We start from the raw sequence: 17706 nt of genomic DNA on the forward strand, positions 1-17706 counted from the left end.
GCTAAGGGAACTATTCTGGCTAAAACAAAAAGAAAAACAAATCCCATAACCGTATATATGTCAACTCAAGACTAATCTCGTCGATCTTAATGGGCTTATTCCCCAGTAAGTGAATAGAGGGCTGGAACCGAAGACGCAACCTGATCCTTACAGGAAAAGAAAATACGTGTTCAGAAGCAAAAACCCAGGGCACTGGATGGAACTTATTGGTTAATTCCAGGGCTCTGCGGTTAGCCCGGAGGTGTGTTTTTTTTTTTTTTTTTTTTTAAAGCAGGAGCTCTGGGCTCTAAAACTGCCAGCATTTAGGATGATTTTTCTGGGAGTATGAAAGATGGACGTTTTGAACTGAAGATAGGTGGGAGAGGATTGTGATGATTCTTTATCTTCTCTTCACAGTCTTCTGTTCAGAGATAATTATGGCTGAATTCCAGGAGTAAAACGGTGAAGGAAGGAGAAAGATACTTTCATTATTTATTTTATCTATTTAAAATATTTTTGCCCCGCCTTTCCCCACAAAAGGGTTGACAAAAATGACCTGGAAAGAGGGACCATTATTGAGCTTCGGGTGTCTGAATCTTAGACGTCCCTCCCCGAACGTAAATAAATGCTCCTGGCCAAGAAAACTCCTCACATCAGAATAGCGGATGCAGGTTTCAACCTTGACACATTTAGCCAGAAAATGCCACACAGCTTTCCGAGTGACATTTCCTTGCCCAAGGATCTTAGGACAGTAGCTTTGAATTGTTCGCAGCAAAGTTACTTCTGTAAAACGAACTTAAGCTATCATGCTCTTACATAGCATTACTCTAAAGAAGAAATTCTTATGCGATGCAGCGTTTAACGTGTAGAACTAGGATTAGAAAAACCTGGGTTCAAATCTCCACTGAGCCATAGAATTGAGTAAGGGATGTGGGGAGCTTCTCAATCTCTTAGCCTGGCCCACCTCTCAGGGTTGTTGTGAGGATGGAGGAGAGAAGGCGCGTCATGTACACTGCTTTGAACTCAATTGAGGAAGTGCCACAACAAATAAATGAATGAGTTAGAATGGATACTGTATTTCCAGATCAACATCCATAAGGGTCAGGTTGCTGTGTCCATTGGTGCACATTGGATTCAGAAATGGGGAAAAGAAACAAACACACACAGAAGCATTCCAGGCATGTTTGTGAGCTGATTTTCCTCTCCTAATTACCTGCCATCCCCAAAATCTGACCTTGGAAAACTTTCTGTCTCTTTGAAAGACTGCAGCCCCATAATTTCAAACTAGAGGTCTTGTGCTGAAACTGATCTCCACCCCACTCCGGAATTTGGGTTCAGGTAAGAACTCCTACTGCTGTAGCTTTGATCAATTTAATCCATTTAACTGGGTTTGTTTTCCTACGCAAAAATTTCACTGCAGTTAGGATTCAGAGTACAATGAATCTGAAAAGGCAGATGGAATTTTCATTAATGACATATTCTCATTAGAGCCTAAGGTGCGGGGGAGGGGCAAGAAAGTTACCATCAGCAGGTACCTTTTGAAGCAAGGGGAATTTTTTCTTCAGAGTTCAATGACACTGGTCAGTCTTAGTCTGTGGTCTCTTTAGCAATACCAACCTTATGGGCTGGATCCAAATGTAGTAGTCATTGATATCAACAATAAGTCTGTCCTAACTAACGTGACCCATTAAAGCACAACCAGATGTGAATCCAATATCTTCAAAGATTATCCTTTTAACTAAAAAAATTTAAAACAAGAGTAAAGGTTTCTTTGTGTGGCCTTTCCTTCGTGTACCAAGTGTACTGACATCTCTGAAATACTGCCAGAATTTAACTCTCATCTGAGCTTCTTGTCCTCAGAGAATCACCTGTCGCATACACCCAGAGTGTGATGCTTCTTTCTAATGAAGCCGGTGTGAGAATTCAAATTCAGAATCTGTCCAAAATATTCTTCACGATATGCCTGTCTAATGTAATGGAGATCTGGGGAAAAAAAATCTGCAATGAAACACAAAGGACAAAGCAACTAGTCAACTTTTACTGTTCCTTTAGGGTTACACTTCTTTCCTCGCCTTTAAACAGCTGGAAAGTAGCATTTGGGAGACCATAAAAGTTGATTATCTGCTGGGGCATTTGGACTTGGAAATCATGCCGTTAATGAGAGCAAGGACTACTTCTGTCTCCCAGTAACTGTGGAAGTGCAAATCCAAAGGAGTTTAAGAGAATTAGCCACATTCGTGGGAAGTCTAGGACGAGATCCCATTTCCCTTCCAGGTCTCTGTTAAGAGTGCAGTTGGTATAGAATTGCCAGACTTCACCGTCACAACAGAAGCTGTTGTGTCTATAAGGATTAACTCTTGCAAATCCTAGGAAAAACATGCAGAACTTTATGCAAGATCCTTAAAAATGACAGGAGAGCAGAGAGGATATAGGATGAAGAATTTGTGGGAACCAGAGAAATTTTGTTCACATTTTGATTTCTTTGCTTTGCTTTGTTTTCTTCTCTTCAAGAAGACATCTAAAAGGTAAAAAAATTAATCTAAGTTTCCAAAACGTAGTCCAGTCACATTCAGAAAATGTACCTTAAAAGATGGATGAGAATACACAGACCAATGGACTTAACTTAAAAGTTTAAGGAAGCACAACAATAACACACACACACCTCCATAATTCCATGGTTTACCTTTCTTTCTGGCATTAAAGGTGGTTAAAGTTAAACTCCAGGATCCAACAGCTGCCTTTAGTTATATTATTTAACTGAACGGGCAGGTAACCTTCCAGCTGTTTTGTTGTTCAGACAAAACTTCATCGCATTGTTATATATTCCCATAAAAAGTACTGGAATTACCTCATATTTGTATTATCTTAGTAAAATGACAAACAAAACTAGTTACACAAAATTTTTCTTTCTAAAGAAAATGGTACCAAAATAAATTTGTTTTGGATTAAGAAACTTGTATCTTTTGGAGATGTATCTGCCATTATTTATATAACTGTTGAGAAGAATTAAATTAATAGAGACCTAGAGATAAGTAAATGCCCTCAGATAATTATCATTTTAACCTTAACAGCATCCAGTAATTTAAGGAAACAATTTTACCAGACATGTATGTATGTCAGAAAAGAAAATGAGAGCCACAGAAATAAACTAAGCAAAGAAAAGATAAACAGAGACAGATTTATTATGGGGTGAGGAAGAATTCAGTTCTTCCTAATCACACAGCAGAAAATAGAAGAGTCATCGCAATAAACTATAGATTATGCAGCAAAATATTTATTTCCTGTTGTTTATGCCTGAACATTATTTGAGATTTCAAGTTTAATCTATAGTTTAAAAAAACAGCAACAAACCAAAACAAGCCTCTCCTTCTTCACCTAACCATTGAAATGATCACATTTTGGTGATAGGGGATGTTCCTCCTTTTTCGTGTCCCCTATGCCCCTTGGGTCACTAGGGAATCAGACATATGCTTTGTCCCAAAGCACCGTTTTGTACACTCTTTGGGTCAACAAGGTCTTGGTTCTTCATATCCTTTATGGTGTGTGTGTTTGTGTGTACATAGGGTTTTAGTTATATGAGGAGCTTTGCACACACTTCAGTAAGGGCAAACTCATCCCTTGACTACATATGCTCACACATATACACAGCTTGTGGTGTGCATGTGTGTACATGTGTGTGTGTGTGTGCACACCTGTAGAAAGAGAACGTGTGTCTGTGTGAGAAAGAGAAAATGAAAGAGAGACCTTTTTCTTTCCAGAAGAGAATTCTACTACAGTAAAACAATTAGTGTAGTTGACTGATAATATATAAAACATTCCTCACATCCCCTTTCAGGGCCAGCCATTCTTAAACACCTGTATCAGGCTGCATGTGGGTGGTCAGATATAGAATGAAGTACTAGAAGGGCAGCGCGGGGGGGGGGTCAATTTGATATGTGCTTGACACACACTGGTCTCAGGTAAGAGATAGAGTGAAAAGCCAGGGCTGTTTTCCCCAGTGGCCGAAGGATACTTCCAAAATAACAATTTTTGTGAAACAATTCTTTTCCTTCACCTCGGGTCAGTTGGTTTGGTGAGATTATATAATGCATTTTGTCTCTACGGTTCTTTTCCTCCCCATGTGAGAGAGGCAGTCCGTCCTAAAATCGATTGAACCCAATGGCCTGCGGGTTGCTACATTTTCAGTGAGTGGAAATTTTTTCTCAGATAAGGTGTTTAGATATCAAGGGGCAAGGCTCGGGGATGTGTCTTTTACTTCTCTCTCTCTCTCTCTCTCTTTTTTTTTTCCCCCTCTTCTCTCCCCCCCTCCGTCCCTCCTTTCTCCTTCTGTTTATTTTTTTGGCATCTTAGTTTATTATGATACTGTAATGTTCTACCATTAGAAGCTGCCTTGATTATAGGGCTATACAAAAATGGGGTGAGGGATATAAAGTAATGGCAATAAACAAATGAAACCGTCTAAGCATGCGTTCACGAAATGTTGCTGCAGGTGAAAGTGCTTAAGGTACCAAGTAAAACTGCCCGATTGCCTAGCTTAGTGGAGGACAGTGCGGGACTGTAAAGATACTGCCGGTCAAATCTTAGACAGCACTTCTGCTTAGATGTAAAATCCAAAGAGTTGCAACTGAGCTTACTCCCAGGTAAAATTGTATATGCAAGTGTGACAGAACGCGCTGAAGTGTCTTGTGCCAGGTAATCAGAAGCAAGGAGTAGAGCACCTTGAGAGAAAGATCCTGCCTTCTTGCCTTGCTGTTCAACATCTCCGACGGACATTTGAAGAGCTACATTGGATGGTCTTTTCCCCCATTTTTTCTTTGATGCAGTGTCCTAAGCGATAAGTTAATTCACCGATCAGTTACTTTTACCATCGTATGAAAATCAGGCTTAAACTATTTCTTCTCCATTCTCTTCTGCTGGATGTATTGGCTCAAAAACAACTTTTAAAGCTGATTTGGAAGTTTCGGTCAGCGGAGCCACGACTTCCCCTTTACATTTAAATGAACTCGTTGCCTTGTAGGTCTGCTCGAATAAACTTCTACATGCTGGAAGCATTTGGGCTGCTGGTTTTGGCAGTAGCTAGACGTGGTAAATGTTGTTTGCAATCCTTTAGTTGAGCATTTTATTCTCCAAACCCAACATCTCTAGGACAGTAAATTGTTTTTAAAAGAAGTTATTTGGGTTTAATTTGGGTTCCTTGAAATCTGAAAAGTTCATCGAAGCAGGAGTGTGGCAGAGAGAACTTCAGGAGTTCTTTTGGGATGGAAATCTACTAAATTACGTGAGATGTGTTTGCAAGCAACGTTCTAGCCTCTTTGTACAGGAAGTGGAAGTGAGAAGTCAAAATTAAACACACAATGTGCACAATTTTAAATTCTTGTTCTGACCAAGTTCTAGTCATATTTACTCTCATCTTTGGGGGCTGTTCCCTACTAAGAGCTGGATCATGCCAGATCCTGCAGAAGTAAGCCAAAGTCTAATAACTCTTGCCATTGTTGGTTTTCTTTTGCCACCCTTCCCCCCCCCCCCCGCCGCCCAAGCTGCCATGATTTAGCTTTCAGAAGGATCAGGGCATCTCTTCCGACAATGTGATAGACAAGCTCAGTGAGAGTCTGGCCTATCTAACTGCTTTCATTGCTTTTAACTTTCACCACATCAACCAGTATAAGCTGTTGGAGGCGAGGTTAAGGAAGTCATGATACAAAGATCCTTTAGCCCTTCTGTGGCATGACAGTCTAGCGTTTCCCTCAGAACTCCAGAGCAATCTATATGCCAAGCATGGAGTAGAGATATATTTTGGTTTATGTGTGTGGATGGGTATGGGCATGTGTCTGAAATGCAGAGCATCTGAGTCTCCTAATCCTATGCAACAAACACGAAATAAGGGAAGTAAAAAAAAAATGAAACCAACCAGACAGAATTGGCTATAGATTCCTGATCATTTGGATGCCTATGAGAAGATCACTAATAAAATAAGATGCATTCGAAGACTGTCAATCCCAGCCCAGTTATTCCTGCATATATGGGTTAGTTTCCAGTCCAAAATATATTTACCATTACCTAAATCAGTGGAATTTATTTCCGAAGAATATCATTAGGGTAGATAGTAAATTATTTTAAATCTAGTTATTCTGGTGTAATTGAGTTGTACATTGGGGGGGGGGTATTAAATAAATTCAGCGTACTAATATAATCCAGGCATAGAGCAAGGGAAGCCAATTTTTAAAATCTTTAAATAAGAATTAGCTTCACTATGACTTTCACCTATTGATAGAATAGACTGGAATAGCAGGAATGTCTGAAAAAAGTTTCTGGTCTCCTTATATCCATTTGCAGTAGTAAATACATAGCCTTAAACATATGTATATACGATATTATATTAGTATGAGTATGCACATATTTTCAAGTTAGAGTTTCATTTGAAAATACACTTTTTGAAAGAATTTCTTATAATAAGATCGATGGAATGTTTAGATATCTGGTCAACTATTTATCCCCAGGAGTTTCCATCACCCCTACCCCCCCTTCTCCCTCCCTCGATTCCCTACAGTGGTAGTGGGGAGAATAAAACTGGGACTTAAGCCAGAGGAGCGTCAGATTCAATAATTGTTTTGCGTCCAGCCTTTGTTTATCATCTACACTAGACTTTAGCTAAGGAATTCTTCAGCCTTTAGCTGAGTATTTACTGAATCAAGATAATTTTAACAAATAGAAATGTTAAACTGTGTTCAGCAGTAAGTGACAAGAAGCGTTACCTGATGCTTTGGACAGCTAATGTTTACTTCGAGATATTTTAAGCTCAAGTCAGTAACTTGGGGTCCGCCCTGCAGCGAAATATTTGAAGTGCAACACCTTGGACACGTTTAATTATGGGGTACTGGCAAAGCCAGGTCTTCTAAGTAATTAGAAAATACTTCTTGGGAGACAGCCTAATCGCTTTCCATGGGGCCCTTCAAGAAATTAACCTCAAGGTCCTTGTTCAACCACAAACGCTTTAGATCAAGAGTACTTGATCTCTATGTGTGCCAACGCACTGTGAATTATATAGGGTCCTTTTTCACAGAGGGGTAGATTTTTTAGAAGAAGAAATGAATATAACATTTTGGGTGACAGCAGAGCAACAGTTAAAAAGTGGTGGAGATTGGTTTTGAATTACTGCAACACGTACTTAAAGGCTTAAGAGGAAAGTATCAAATTTCCAAGATCGTTTTTCCTCACTCCTAAACACATTTACGTAGAAGTCAGCCTCGTTGATTTAAATGGAACTCCCTTTCAAGTACATGTGTATGGTGTCTGTACGTGTTCGCCCAAGAAAATCAATCTGTTTATTTTAAAATTATATTTCTACAATTCTGCGGGAGCCACCAAGTTTGCTGGAACGAGTTAAACCTTCCCTCTTCGAATGTTTTGCATTCCTCAGCTGAGTCCAGCTGTCGAGCACTAAAAATAACCCTACGTTACCATTGCTAAATGAACAGCAGCAGCAGCATCAATAACAATTAAACGCCACGCAGCAACACAGGAATATATTGGAGGAGAGCGCTATGGTACGTTAGGACAAATTTGTTTGTTTTTTCGACTCCATTTCTGGGAAGACTTTCAAGAAGTCTGTTCATGTGTCCCCCCCCACCCCTTCTTCGGTGGCTTCACTCTCATCAAAAACAATTTCATCACTATTTGTCCGCAAGAAATTAAGAAGTGCGAAACCTACAACAAGAGTGAAACACGCGGAGAGCCCCTGCAAGAGGTGAGTCGGGTCTTCTCCGGCTGCTGGACTTGAGTCCTCACGGTCTTCCGATTTCGCCCGTCTTACTTTAGTCGTTTCCACTCTTGTCTACTCTACTCCACTTCCCATCTTCCTCCTCTCCGCCCAGCCTTCCAGATTCCCCCCATTTCCAAGGTCTCTCCGGAATAAGAAGACTGAATGGCATCGAGTGGCCTGACCCGAAGTAGGGAACGGCGGTGTTTGAAATCTTGGAAAGGGACGGAGGCGGCTCCTTGGGCGCTCGTTACGCCTGGGGCTTGGAGCTTCCTGTTTCGTCTTTGGCACGGATTGAAACGGGAGCGTCATTCTCTCCTACCACAATAGTTGGCTGACAAAATTGATCCCTTCTTCCTTCTCCTCCTCCTGCGTTTTTAAAGTCATATTAAGGGTACTGGACTTCATCGACCTTTGGGTGACTTTTACAAATTCAAGAGCAGCCAAGCAAAGATCCGCGGATGGCAGAGAAGAGTTCCGCAGGCGGAACACTGGGGGATGTGTGTGTGTGAGAGAGAGAGTTTAGTAGAGAGCTGTTGGTGTTTTTTTTTTAATCTTCTTGGTAGGCCCTAGGAGACTGTCATGAAAAGAGTTGGGTGGGTCCATTGAGGGGTTCCTCTTGTAACTACTGTTAGCATCGTTTTCAGAGCCTTGAAAGTTTTAAATAAAACATTTTATTTTTTTAAAAAAAATAAAAAATATTTAAATAGGCGAGCAACGTATTATTTTCCTTTAATACATATATATATATATATTCTTAATTCTCATCAACTGATTATTTTGATTAAAAGTGCTCGGGGGAAGGAGGAGTTTTCACGTCCTCCTGCCTGTCAATGGCAAACCTCTCTGTTTAATATTGTTTTCGAAGCTAGAATAAATAATCAAAGGCTCCTGTTCAGTTTCCAGCTGAATGATTCAATTATTATACCGTCTTATGTTTATTGCACTGCAAGTACAAGGAATAACAGCCCCAACACAGGCTTGTAATTTTAAAAACAAACAGGAATTCCCTATAACCGAACGTCTTTTCCTGCAGGCTAGACTTCAGGATTACAAAAGAGAAAGCGGGGGTGGGGTGGGGGGTGCGAAGAAACACCAACAGAGACCGAGAAAGAAGCTACTCTAAAATTAACTGGGTTTTATTCTTCCTTTTGACCCCCCCCCCTTCAAATTAATCGCGAAAAACTCCCTTTGTATCGCACTGGTTCATTTAATATTATTTTTGCAAGGAATTGTGGGATTTCTTTCCCCCCCCCACCGTTTCCAGCCTTCCTCTCCTTCCCCCTCCCAATTCCAATTGTAAACAATATGGGTTTTTAAAAGGCATCCTGGAGCCTTCCTTTGGAGAAGGATGTGGAAGGAAACAGATTAAGGAAGGCAAGGGCTGATGAATTTATTGTTGAGAAACGGGGGTATTTCTGCATTCCTTCTTAAAAATAAAAAGCTCTCGAGAAGAGAGGGCGCTGCAGCTTTAAAATCGGGGGAGGGGGCATAGAGAGACGGGAGGAGGGGGCTCCTCCTGTCATTTACTCGAGTGCTACTGTATCACGTGTGGAAAAGGCTTTCCTGCCATTGGCCCAAGGCACGTGTCTAGGATACCGGCCTCGCAACGTCACTTGAGGAGCTCTATTAAAAATAAGAACAAAAATCCAGAGTGAAAGTATTTCAGGTTCAGTTTAAGTGGCTTCTAAATTTACACCTCCAGTACAGCGACAGCCAGGGAAAGCAAGTCCTGGGGAGAAGCAGAGGGGAAAGGGAGGGACGGAGGGAGGGAGGCAGAGACGTCGTGAGTGAGAGAGACAGAGAGAGAAAGAGATTTCCCCCTCGTTTTTTCCAACGCAACTTGGAATACAGTATTTGGCTCAAGGGGGAGGGAAAGCCTGAGATCGGCAGTGATGGTCCAGATGCCTCTGTGTGGCTCAAGCCCCAGCTTGCCGTGTGCGGTATAGAGAGAGAGAGAGAGAGAGAGGAGGCAAGACGCCTTCCACAGCCAAGCCGAGGTGGCTTCATTGACTTTTTTCCCCTTGACGGATCGTCACCATTTTTGCAAGGATACCGCTGGCCTCTTCTCCGTCCTCGGGAGCCGGACGAGGGCGGGGGGTGCGGTTAGGGTGGCTGCAGAAAGTCCTAACGATGAATCCCTTGCGGGGCAAAGAACGCAGGAAGGGGCGGCGAGACTGAAAGGCTGAAAAGGGGGGCAGGAGGAGAGACACCCCCCCCCAAGTACGGCACGAGACGGGAGAAGACGCAAAAGGAGAACCCACGATTTTGCGGGTCGGTCTCTTTCTCTAGATCGCGCCCATCGCAGTTGCTTCGTTTTTTTTGCAAACTCTGGATTTGGATTGCTCGGCGGTGGGCTCGGAGGGGTGTGTGTGTGTGCGCGCGTGTGCCTGTGCGCGCGCGCCTCCGTGGCGGACTGGGGGGGGAGGAGAGACGACGACGACGACCCAAAGCGAACAGCCCCGAAGCGCGCACAAACAAAAGGGGGGGAGGGCAACATTTGGGGATTCCGTGCGTGCAGCATGGAGGAGAATGAGCCGCGCCTGGAAGACGAAGGCGGAGAGCAGCCGCCAGAGGAGTCGAGCAGCGGCAGCGACGGAGAGCCCAACCGGCGGCGGGCGATGCTCCTTCCCCGGGTGCTCCAAGCGCCCGGCAACCACCCGCACCAGCACCCGCCGCACCGGATCACCAACTTTTTCATCGACAACATCCTGCGGCCGGAGTTCGGGAGGAGGAAAGACGACGGTCACGGCGGCGGGGGCGGCAGCGGCGTTAGCCCGGAGCAGCAGCAGCAGCAGCATCCGCAGCAACAACAGCTTCTCGTCTCCAGGAGCCCCTCAGCCGCACCGGCCTCCGGTTCCCCGGTCGAAGGAGGAGGAGGAGGCGGCGGCTCCAAAGCGCTGGTCCCGGCCAAGAAAGGAGGAGACTCGAGCGAGCAAGACGGAGCCTTGAAATCTCGAGGCGGCGGCGGCGGCGGCGGCGGCGGCGATCATTCCTTGAGCTCGGACTCGGACAGCTCCCAGGCCAGCTCCTTCCCCAGCGGGCAGCCCATGTTGTGGCCAGCCTGGGTCTACTGCACCCGCTACTCGGACAGGCCTTCGTCAGGTAAGGGGCGATACTGCGGAGCGGGACGCTCGGTCTTCCCGAAAGGAGACCCCCCCCCCAAACCCTTGACCGGATTGACTGCCTCTCCTCCCCACCCCCGGGACGAAATCGCCCTCCCGTAGCAAAAGAGCTCACTTTCCCAAAACCTAGATGTAAAGAGGCAGGCGGTAAAACAAGGCGAAATCGGGTTCTTGCTATTTTTGTTTTGTTTTGTGTCAAATGAGGATCGTGGGCGGGGGGGGGACAGAGATTTTAAAACAGCGAGGAGGACAATTCAAGAAGAGGGAGAGGAGCCGGCGGGAGGCTTCCCTCGGCAGGCACACAAAGCGATCTCTCCAGGCAGTTCGGGAAAATACCGAGTTCTTCAAACACAGGCGCTCGATTACAATTTGGGATTTGGTTTTCTGTTTCACCCCCGCAATACTCAAAGGAGGAGGGTCTCCTAAGGTGCTCCCTTCCCTTGAGTTGGCGAAGCTGACCTTCGGAAAGGCCACACAATTGGAAGTTCTGCTCAGGAGCCCAAACACTTCCTCGGCCGCTTGTCAACAGGCCTTAAAACTTGCCCCTTCTTTTCCTGTCTTGCCCTCGGCGGCTCGTCGCTCCAGCTCTTCAAAAGGGCGCTGGGAGTTCTTTCCGGGGCTTTAGGAAGGAAAAAGAAGACTCGCTGGGAGCGGTGGGAGTGTTGTGGGGGCTTCACAAGCCCATGCCCAGGAGCCGAGGAGGGAACGGAATGCCCTCCTTTATCACCGGGGAGGTCTAGATCTCCTTGTTTGAATTGCAAACACCAAGATTACCTGCTTATTTATAAACGATCGGATCCCAAATATTTCGTTTTAAACACACACACACCCCCCAAACTTAACGTTGTAATTTATATCCCAACGGAAATTTTATTGTGAAATAAATCCGAGCGAGTTAAAACGAAGCGGAGAGCAATCATCTTTGCTGCCGGCTCGTATTTCTGTCTCATTCGAAATTTGCTCCATTGTTCTCCAGTCCCTTCCTTTGTTAATATTTAATTATCATAGATCCTTACAATGGGCCGGGTCAACGAGGAAGTAAATGCCTCTCTCAAAATGCTCGTAACACGGATGATTATCCAGATACCGATAATTATTATTTTTGCATATAAAATGTTGACAGTATAAAATCTGTAGCATATTAACGCGGCAGGGCGATCTACTTCAAAACAAACGTTTATTGGATTCACTGCACAAGAGACAGGGAATCGGTCACGTTCTTGGGTCAATATTATTAGAGGAACAGTTATTCTGTTTTCCTGCTCATGGTTTTGCACGAATATATGTAATTCCTGTTTGTTTGTTTTTTTAAAAAGTATGCAGTGCATCGAGTATGGCAAGACCTAACTTAGCGAATCTTCAAAAAAAGGAGCACAGTAAAGGAAATTCACGTATGGGAGAGAGTTAGGAGGAGAGTGATTTCTGCTTACTGTATTTCCCTAGTGCAGGAACACAGGAAGGGTTTTTAGTTTTATACTTTATTTTTACAGGAGAGCAGCCTCGGCCTTCCTCTTTACGTAGTGTAATAAATACATAAATAAATATTCCGAGAAGTGGGGGGGGGGGGACCCGGCCTAACCCCGCTATTTCTCCAAAGCTCAAGATTTTGAAGCTGTGGTTGGTTTACATTTTGGCAAGATGAAAGAAAAGTTCCATCTCCCTCCTTTCAAGCCTGGGGATCATTCAGAACCATCTTCTCAGACGGTTTCACCTCCCCCCACCCCAATACGCCGGCCTCCTAATTATTAATGAAGGCCGCAGATCTGCTGCCAAGCTTTCTCAGATTGACTTCTCTCGCTCTCCTAGACATGGGGGGAAACGGAGGGTGTCACCTCGGGACAGGGCAGACTGGGCAAGCGGGCAGCGGGCAGCTCTTGTGGCCTAGCCGAGGCTCCGGAGCAGCCCGCACCCAAAGCCGACCCCGATCGCTGGGGAATGGTGAGAGGGAACCCCTCGCTCGCTCTTTTGAGTGACGCGGCAGCAATCCGAAGCTTTCCACGGGAGAGTGAGGAAGGGAGACCCAGGAGGGCCATGTGCCTGCTTTACACTTAAAGCCAGGCTCGAGAACGGCGGGGCCGCGGGGGGAGCGCGCGTAAAAATGGCCGAGGGACTTGTCGGGCGAGCCGGTCCTTCGCCCCAGGCTGGGAGCAGAAAGCGGCTCGAGCCGGTGCACAAAGCCCCCCCCCGGGGGGGGGAGCCGAGGGCTGCTCAGAGCGAGCCACAACAAAGGGGAGGAGAGACGGCCCAGCTTCTGTGGCGGCGGCGGCAGTTCGTCGCTCCTTCCCTTTGCCCAAACGCGTCGCTTCGTCTAAGCAGGCGAAAAGGCGAGGGCCGCTCGAGAGGAACCATCTCCGGGCCTGCCGAAGGAACGAGTCCCCGAGTTCTCTCTGCCTAGAGCCTGGGCGACGGCCGCTTGCCTGCCTCCCTTAGCCGACCGGATGGAAGGCAAGCAGTGAACTTGGATGGAAGTGGAAGCCGGAGGTGGGGTGGGGTGGGGGAATGTGGGGCAGACTGACTTCCGCATGTAGTGCAACAGCCCCCTAACGGAGTTGGCGCCGATGCCCTTGGCCTGGGTCCGCCTCTCCAACCCCCCCCCCGCCTCCTTTGCACAGAGTTCTGAAGAGGTGGACGTGGGGGGGGGGAGAGAGAAGGAAACAGATTCCATTTGGCCAGCAGACTCCCCAAGACCAGCCCCACGGTGCTCACTCTTGGGGGACAGTGAGGAGAGGGAGTCCTGTTTCTCGATATCCTATCTAGCCCCCACCCCTTTTAATTTGACTCTACAAAGAGTCAGCGGTGCGTTGGTGGCCTGCACTGAACTAGATCCCTGTGGGGTTGTGAGAACCAACGGGCACGTAACGAGAGAGCGGGGGGGGGTGTAGAAAAGGAAGGCGAGGGTGTCTCCCCCCCCCCACTCGTCCCCGGCTCCCCATTCCCTCATCCAGTGCTACTAATTGAATTAAGCTTCCAAGCCTGGGCGGGGGTCTGGGCTCTCCTCCAAGGTGTCCCCCTTTGCTGTCCTCCAACCTCTCTCTCTCGCTCTGTGTCTCCTTCTCTCGCCGCCGACCGCAGGCCCCAGGTCCCGCAAGCCAAAGAAGAAGAATCCCAACAAGGAGGACAAGCGCCCGCGGACCGCCTTCACCGCCGAGCAGCTGCAAAGACTCAAAGCCGAGTTTCAGACGAACAGATACTTGACGGAGCAAAGGCGGCAGAGCCTGGCGCAAGAACTCAGCCTCAACGAATCTCAGATCAAAATCTGGTTTCAGAACAAACGGGCCAAAATTAAGAAAGCCACCGGCAACAAGAACTCCCTGGCGGTTCACCTCATGGCACAAGGACTGTACAACCACTCCACCGCCTCGAAAGACGGCAAGTCAGACAGCGAATAGATTGCGGGGGGGGGGGGGGAGGGAGGGAAGGAGAGGGAAAGGAAGGATTTAGTCGGAATTTATACGATGCAATAATTTAATTAAAGAAAACACACAAATAAGGGCCAGTGTATAAAAGACTATACCAGCATAAATAGTGGGGAAACATTGTGTATTAGATATAATTCTGCAATATTATGTGTGTGTGTATATATATATTATATATATATATATATAATTTACAGTTAAGGTGTTGTAAAAAGATCCAAAATATCTGATTATAAAATATTTTTGATTTTCTTTTTTTTGTTCTATGGAAATTTTAGATGCTAACTTTATCAATTTTTTTAAAAGCTTAAGTTGCCTTTTTATAGACTTAAGCACTGTTTTAAACGGACATTGGACACTGTTTTTTGAAATTCAAAATATTAAAGACAAGTTTTGCTGACGTCCAAAGATTTTTATTGCTGCATTTCACGAGACTGTGAACTGAATAAATAGCTCTCCTATTTGTTCTATGAGTTTTAACGTTTCTTTTTCTTTTGTTTTCTTCCTCTTGTGTTTGGCTTTTGGGTGCGTATAAAAGAATAACTTTAATATACACAATATATAAATTATAAATGGGAATATAGAAACCAACTAACCCTCCGAGAATATATATATACAGTATAAAGAAATTAGGGGAAAATAAGCCTCGGCACAGTATTAAGCCTAGAAGCTTTTCGGTACGGTACTTGCTCTGATTTCCCTTTTAGACTGCAGTAAAAGTGTATTGGGGGGGGGGGCGTTTCGTAGAGCGACTCAGAAAAAGTTGGTAGGCAAATACTAACAGACTTCAATGAAGTGTTAATTTGGTAATTGCTCTTTCCCCGCCCAAGAAGCGTGCTAGAAAACGTATTAAAATATATCGTATCTTCCAGGACGGGGTCCTGGAGAAGGAAAGGTTTTGCTTTGTACTTTTTAGTTGGGATGGCCTTTGCTCAGTGTGAGAAGCTGGGGAGAACCCGACACGCTTCCGAGCTTGCCTTGCTGATGTATTTCCGTTAGCTCATCGCCATTCCGATCTGCTAACTTAGACACTGTTTTACTTTGCCTCTTGTTCGCTGCTGCCTTTTAAAGTGGAGTTCAAAAAGCAGTTTTGGCCTGATGGTTTTAGCTTTGCAGTACTTTGGACAGCTTCCCACGGGTCCCTGTGGCATTTGTGGAGGACTCTGTGTTTGTGTAAGAAAAGCTGGGAGAAAAGGGGGATCGTTTTTAAGGGGGTAGGGAAAGCTCTCAAATGTGACCGGGTTCCTGTAGCCCGAACTAATTCAAGAAATAAATACCTTGAGAAGAGGAACAGGGGAAAGGGGGGGGGGAGAGTCAAGAAGAGAGTTAGGGCACCATTTACAGCCACACTGACTTCTGTTATGCAAATAGACATGGTAGGAGAGGGAGGGTCGTTTTTGAAAACTTTAGGTTAACTCTGGATTTTTATTTAAAAAGGAAAATAATCACTGCCAAAAGTAGGTAAGCCTTGCCTCGCATTCCTGGAAAAATGAGAAATTTTAAATAAAGCTCATTCTTTTGAAGGATTGGTCAATGGCAGTCCTGTTTTGGTTTTCACTTAAACACCCCTCCCTTCTTTGTCCTATAAGGATAGTGGAATAATTTCTGGTCCTAAAGTGAGGTACAGTGAAGCTAAACATCCCTATTTTATTTAAAACTTTAGCCCATGTCTCCATCTCTTCTCCCATTACTCTTTAGGAAAATTAGAGTGTTCAAAACATTGGCTAGAGTCACAAGAGCCCCATGTGGGAGGATGCTGTACAATGATTTAGGGCAGTGGTCTGGTTGATAACTGAGGGTGAACTTCTCGCTTTGCCTTAAAACCTCTCTTGATTTCACAATGATAGCAGACACACATTGTACATATTAGTATTAACTGGGGAGGGGGGAGGGATAAAGAAACAAAATATAAAACTGATGCTAAAATTTTAAGTTCTGCGAATAACCATCATCTGCTTCGGAGACAGGACTCAATGACATTGCCTTTTATGAAGAAAGCAAAGGTGTTTTTTCAGTTTATAAAACATGCATTTTACAACTGCCAATATAAAATATTTATAATCTTATGAAATATGAATGTTTCTATTTACAAGTGTGGTCTCAAAATTGTGGACATTTTCTCTGCATTTTGTGTGTTTAAATCTTTGAAGACTACATTAAATAAAAAAAAATCCCAATTTATTATGAAACTCACAGTGCCTGCATCAAAACCTTTGTTTGGAACTATATAATCCTAAAAGTGCACTCCTGAATCCCAGGAGAATTGTACATAGGTGTAAGAGATTTGTGAATGCCAGTTTAGAAGAAGAACGGTTTTGCTATTAGATGGTTAATCAATTTGCTGAATAATTAAGAAACTTTAAATGATTCATCACTACAAGAGGAAAGAGTTACTATCAGTATTTGAAAGCATTTAAGGTATTTAACATATATTATGGTGATAACACGTATAACAATTTCTTCTCTTCTGACCAGTTTATACACATTTGAACAGCTAGAAAAGTGGTTTAGGATATAATCTTGTATTACTTGGCTACCTGGGAGCAAGTTCTATTGTACCTATTAAAACTTACTTCAGAGTAGACATATATCAGATTGTACTGCTAGAAAAGGTTGGTTATGAAATCTAAAGTTATGCAAACCCATTAATATGGGAAATAACAATAGTATGTAATTTTGTGTTGAATGTCCTGCACAGGAACCAAAATCCACATAGTTCATTTATCTTAATGGAACAATGGATGTGCTAACCCTAAATATCTCAGCCAAGTTTCTTATATAGATAAGTGAAAAAGTAGGTCTTTTGGACAAAATTTTATTACTGAACCTTATTCGTAGTGTAACACATCAGAATGTTAAACCCCAATGCATTCAAGAATGGATTATTACATTAGGAAAAATAATTTTTTGGTATCAGTAGAAACTATATAAATAACTTAAAATATTCTAATAGTTGTAAACCATGTTGCAGTTTCCTAAAACAAGTAAAATCAAAAACAATGTGTACAATTAAGTCTTTGTAATGGATTCTGTTTCACTCCAAACTTACTAGACCAAGTAAGAACTTTTTCTGAATAGACTAGAAGAAGAAGAAAAATATCAGAGTTTTGTAGGAAATACTGTCTGCTATTTTGTAAATCATCTCATGCTGAAGGATGCTGTAGGCTCAAACATAAATAAATGAATTTACTCCATTGTATTCCAATGAACTCTACACCAACTGTGTCCTAATTCAATTGTATGGCACACAAAAAAAAATGAAAATCATGTTCTTGAAGACATAAGAATGTTAACAGACTAATATCGAGGTTTCAAATATATCAGTGAAATGGAGTCTATGCATCTGGCTCAAAAGAAGTTCATTCTATAAGAGCTGAAGCTTGACTGTGTTTGTGGAGGTTTCCTCCCACATAATTTCTGGCGTAAGAGC

At 43.9% G+C, this 17706-nt stretch overlaps 1 protein-coding gene across 1 annotated transcript; it reads left to right on the forward strand.

Moving 5' to 3' along the window:
• On the forward strand, positions 1–17490 carry EN2 (engrailed homeobox 2). Its single transcript, XM_020779798.3, has 2 exons — positions 1–10840; positions 13933–17490. The coding sequence occupies exons 1-2, from the start codon at positions 10258–10260 to the stop codon at positions 14247–14249; spliced, it is 900 nt and encodes a 299-aa protein (XP_020635457.2). The 5' UTR covers positions 1–10257; the 3' UTR covers positions 14250–17490.
• The last annotated feature ends 216 nt before the right edge of the window (positions 17491–17706 follow it).

This window comes from Pogona vitticeps, chromosome 6, assembly GCF_051106095.1.
Source record: "Pogona vitticeps strain Pit_001003342236 chromosome 6, PviZW2.1, whole genome shotgun sequence".
NCBI classification, from domain to species: domain Eukaryota; kingdom Metazoa; phylum Chordata; class Lepidosauria; order Squamata; family Agamidae; genus Pogona; species Pogona vitticeps.

What these genes read in the sequence shown, in the direction of transcription:
- EN2 (XM_020779798.3), top strand. Translation starts at nt 10,258, where the DNA reads ATGGAGGAGAATGAGCCGCGCCTGGAAGACGAAGGCGGAGAGCAGCCG. An exon ending in CTCGGACAGGCCTTCGTCAG is followed by an intron (nt 10,841 to 13,932) that starts GTAAGGGGCGAT and finishes CGCCGACCGCAG; the next exon opens with GCCCCAGGTCCCGCAAGCCA.